General features: G+C 42.3%; 1 protein-coding gene across 1 annotated transcript in view; it reads right to left on the minus strand.

The window, feature by feature from the left end:
• Nucleotides 1-1,318: 1,318 nt before the first annotated feature.
• The window catches only part of PHF14 (PHD finger protein 14), a 153,156-nt gene continuing 150,520 nt past the window's right edge, over nt 1,319-3,954 (minus strand). Inside the window, exon 18 of the mRNA XM_006779066.2 lies at nt 1,319-1,787. Coding sequence (XP_006779129.1) covers nt 1,764-1,787 — 24 coding nt within the window. The 3' untranslated portion in view covers nt 1,319-1,763. The remainder of the gene's footprint in view (nt 1,788-3,954) is intronic.

The following is a 3,954-nucleotide window of genomic DNA, read 5'->3' on the forward strand; positions in this document are numbered from 1 at the left end:
CTTTGTGTGTCTCAGTTCCTACAATGATTTATATAATGCGATACTAAACTTTCAGTTTCTACAAATATTTCTCAGCCTCATCACTATTTATTACAAAAGTACTTTCTGATCACCAGAATCTCATCAGTCTTTCAATAGATATCTCACGAGCTAAAAAAAGGCCTGCCATTATGCTTAGAGGTTAAGAATGCAACTTGAACAGGCTGTTCAAGGGCTTGAGTTACATCTACATCGCCCTGGCAGCCCAGTACACCCCAGATCCCTTTAGAGCGGTGAAATCTCCATAAAAGGACCTACAGTGTTACCTTAAAGAGGAGAAACAAAAGGCTTGGTTAGCTGCCTTCCCATTGTAGTGAGGAAGGCCCACTTGATGGTGTGATATGAAAAGCACTTGGAGAACCAAATCTAGGTTCAAGTCCTAGTTTTGTAACTCATTAAAGTGTAGTTTCCTGTACCTGTAGAATATGGGGACTACATGCCCTTACCTTTCCAGTGGTTGTGAGGAGTCACTGGGAACAGGTCTGGCATGGCAGGGGGCATTAACTCTCTGTGTGTGAACCCCAGGGCTTTAAGCTTCTTTCTTTCCTCATGAACAGCCACCAAGCTCAGACGAGCTTCAGCAACAGCAGTTCAGGCTGTAGGTTATACTTCATCCCAGGGGACGTCCTTGTCCTATCCTTGAACATAGTTCATTTTGCTTTAATTACCTATGAGGGGACTCATTTGTGAAGCTATTTGCCCTTTTGTGGCAGACAGTATTTTCCGAAGATGGCCACAGCAATTTCTCCATCCCATAAACTCTTCTGCAACGTGAAAGTAAAGAAAGGAAAGTTTGGTTTGTGAAAGGATTTGATATCCAGTCCATGGTCATTCACTGTCTCAACATGGGCACCAAGGCTGCAAGTTGTTCTTTTGTGTGTCATCTAGAAATTTATTTTTTTTTAATGAAGTAGGAAATAGAAACTTAAAGACTCCTCTCCAGGAGTATTAATTTGGGGTAAAGAATATTAGGAAGGGAGAATCTGAAAATTGATCCACTTATGAGGTGTGTTCCCCAGCATGAAGGCTATTGTTCTTCACAACCACTCATTGTGGTATGATAATTTGAAAACCAGTTTTATAAGATATCATTAGAAATTTAAACAATTAACGTGGGACTGGGCTCCATAGTGGGAAAAAAATTGTAGGTAACTTTAATTTAACAAAGATTCTCCTTTGTATTTCTCAGAATGCACTGTGGCTCTCCAAGGTGGTAGAGAATATAGAATGCAACATTGCCCAAACTGATTTGGAAGTGTAAACTTTATTTTCATCCAGCCTGGTATGAGAAAAGTGTTCAAGTAAACATGCTTTTGGAAGTACTGACTGTGTTAGCTATCTATTGTTGTGTAACAGATTACCACAAATTTAGCTTCCGACAACACACATTTATTATCTCACAGTTTCCTTGGGTCAGGAGTCTGGGTACACTTTGCTTTGTTTTCTGTGAGGCTGCATTCAAGGTGTCCGAGGATGGGTCTCATCTGACGGTTTGACTGGGAAATATTTCATTCCAATCAGGTTATTGGCAGAATTCACTTCCTTGTAGTTGTAGGACTGGGGACCCCATTTTCTCGCTGGCTGTTCTTTGCCACTTGGGTCTCCTTCCATCAAAACCAACAAGTGAGCAGAGAGTCTTCCCAAGATGTATGTTACCATTTTATGTAACAGAATTATGTAAATGTAGTCATGTTCTTTCCATCATCCTTATCGAAATCAGTTGATCAGAAGCAAGTCATAGGTCTCACCTACACTCACAGGGAAAGAATTACACAAAGGCATGGAAATCAAGAGTTAGGAATCATACAGGTAAAACTGCAAACTCTTCAAACAAATGACTTCCTCCACCACCCACACGAACAGTCTAGCACATCTTCTATAAACTCAGGACTGTGTCCCCAGAATGATAATCCCAACCCCTTGAAATGGCTGCCAGAGAAAGCTCTTCTAGCTAAGACCTGAATAGAGGCCCTCATCTCCCTTTTCATTGAGCATTTACATTAGGACACTTGCGATTGCAAATCCTTTCTCTGACCCTTTGAGCTGTATCGTCTACAGCTCAAGGACCTGGGAGCCATTCCTTTAAATGTGATCATCATGAAAGACAGGGTCTTTCTCTCCCATCCTCTGTGGGAGGACAGGAGCCAAGCTTCAATAAGCGCCAGTTAGCAGACACAGGCGGCCTAGTCACACTGACCAAGTCCCCTCACAGCATCCGTTAATACTTTTGCGTTAGCACACCCAGCATCGAAAAGGCATCCTGTTTTTGGCTTCAGAGAGTTAAACTTGGTTTATATTGGTGTGTCTCTCCCCTACTGTAGCCTGAATAAAGTCTGTCTTGCCACCTTTGACAAATGCCCAGCTCTGTTTTCTTTGACAGGAACAACCTTAAGAGTTTATCTCCCTCAATTACCTAGAGGTTTTGGTATCATTTTGCTTTCCATTCTAACACATCTACCTCAGCAATGCTGAGCTTCAATGAGCATTTGTGGATTATGTGTTTGTAGAGTAGCTTGGGTATTTCTCCTTTTATATAAAATAGACATGTTCCTAATGGGTAGTAATTGTTTTAATATGAATGAATAAAAATTAAAGCACAAGGGGACTTTGATATTGAAAAGAACCACAGGTTGTGGGTCTGGCTCTGTAATTGCCTGGATGGTTAGTAGGTGGAAATGAATTCTCTTGGTGCTAATGCGTGGTTATCTTTAGGCACTTTGGGAAGGAATGAAAATAGTCTCAGCCTTGCTGGAAGACAGATACCCAGCTGGAGTGGGGAGTAACGGTGCAGGACCCAAGTGGAGCAAAAATACTCTATTCATCCAGCTCAAGCCCGAATTAGAAGAACCGACAAAACACAAAGGGGGGCTGGAATTGGGGCTCTGTAGGAACTATGTTTGCCAAGCGAAGGCTCACATGTTTCTGGGATATTTGTTGGAGCCCTTCTGTTAAAGAATATTTCTGAAGCTGTGTTAGATCTAGAAGTGGTGGCCACGAATGTGTTCCCTCTGGTCTCCTCCACTCAGGACCATCGTCAACCAAAGAGCAGGGTCCTGCTTCTTGTGGTTTCCAGTGAGGAGTGGGTCTCTGTCTACCAGATGTTTCTCCTCTGACTCTGTAGAGCCAGTTCCCCTGCATCCCTCCAAGCCTGTACCCCCAGCCCAGTTCCTCAAGGAGTACATGTGATTTGTGGATCATGATGCACTAAACCAGGAGGAAAAGACATTAACCAGGTGTTGAATGACTACAGAACAAGAGGGTTTTGTAGGTGGTGGTGTTTTGTTTTGTTTTTCAAGGGAAGCTCAAAGCTCCTTTTATGTTTTGTAATATAAACTTTGGGCATCAAGAGCTGAGACATGTTGTCTGTTCAGTGAACTGCAGAAAATGCAAACCTTTACAAGCCAGAGAAATATATCTTCCCTGTGTGAGCCTAGAATATTTAAAGACCAACCTGTGTCTAACTTTTTTGTTCTCAAAGTTTTGGAAATAATATTCCACTAGATTTTCTCTTTTTAAAAAATAATTAGTTCTGGTTTTGCAAGAGCATATTAAATCAACAATTATTTCCCACTTTTGTTACTGTAATACCATTATACAATATTCTTGAAAATATGATTCCTAGAAATAATATGCACTTCCTACCCTCAGCTGATTGGATACAAAGCCACAATAGCTCTAAAATTGAATTAAATTACATGTAGATTTTTGCCTTTTCTTTTATATTTCACTAGAGGCCCGGTACACAAAAATTTGTGCACTCAGGGGGGTCCCTCAGCGTGGCCTGTGGCCTCTCACAATCTGGGACTCCTCGGGGGATGTCCACCTGCTGGCTTAGGCCCACTCCCCGGGGGATCGGGCCTAAGCTGGCAGTCAGACATCCCTCTGGCAGCCCAGGAGCCCTCGGGGGATGTCCAC

The sequence above is a fragment of the Myotis davidii genome, unplaced genomic scaffold, assembly GCF_000327345.1.
Source record: "Myotis davidii unplaced genomic scaffold, ASM32734v1 scaffold168, whole genome shotgun sequence".
Classification (NCBI taxonomy): domain Eukaryota; kingdom Metazoa; phylum Chordata; class Mammalia; order Chiroptera; family Vespertilionidae; genus Myotis; species Myotis davidii.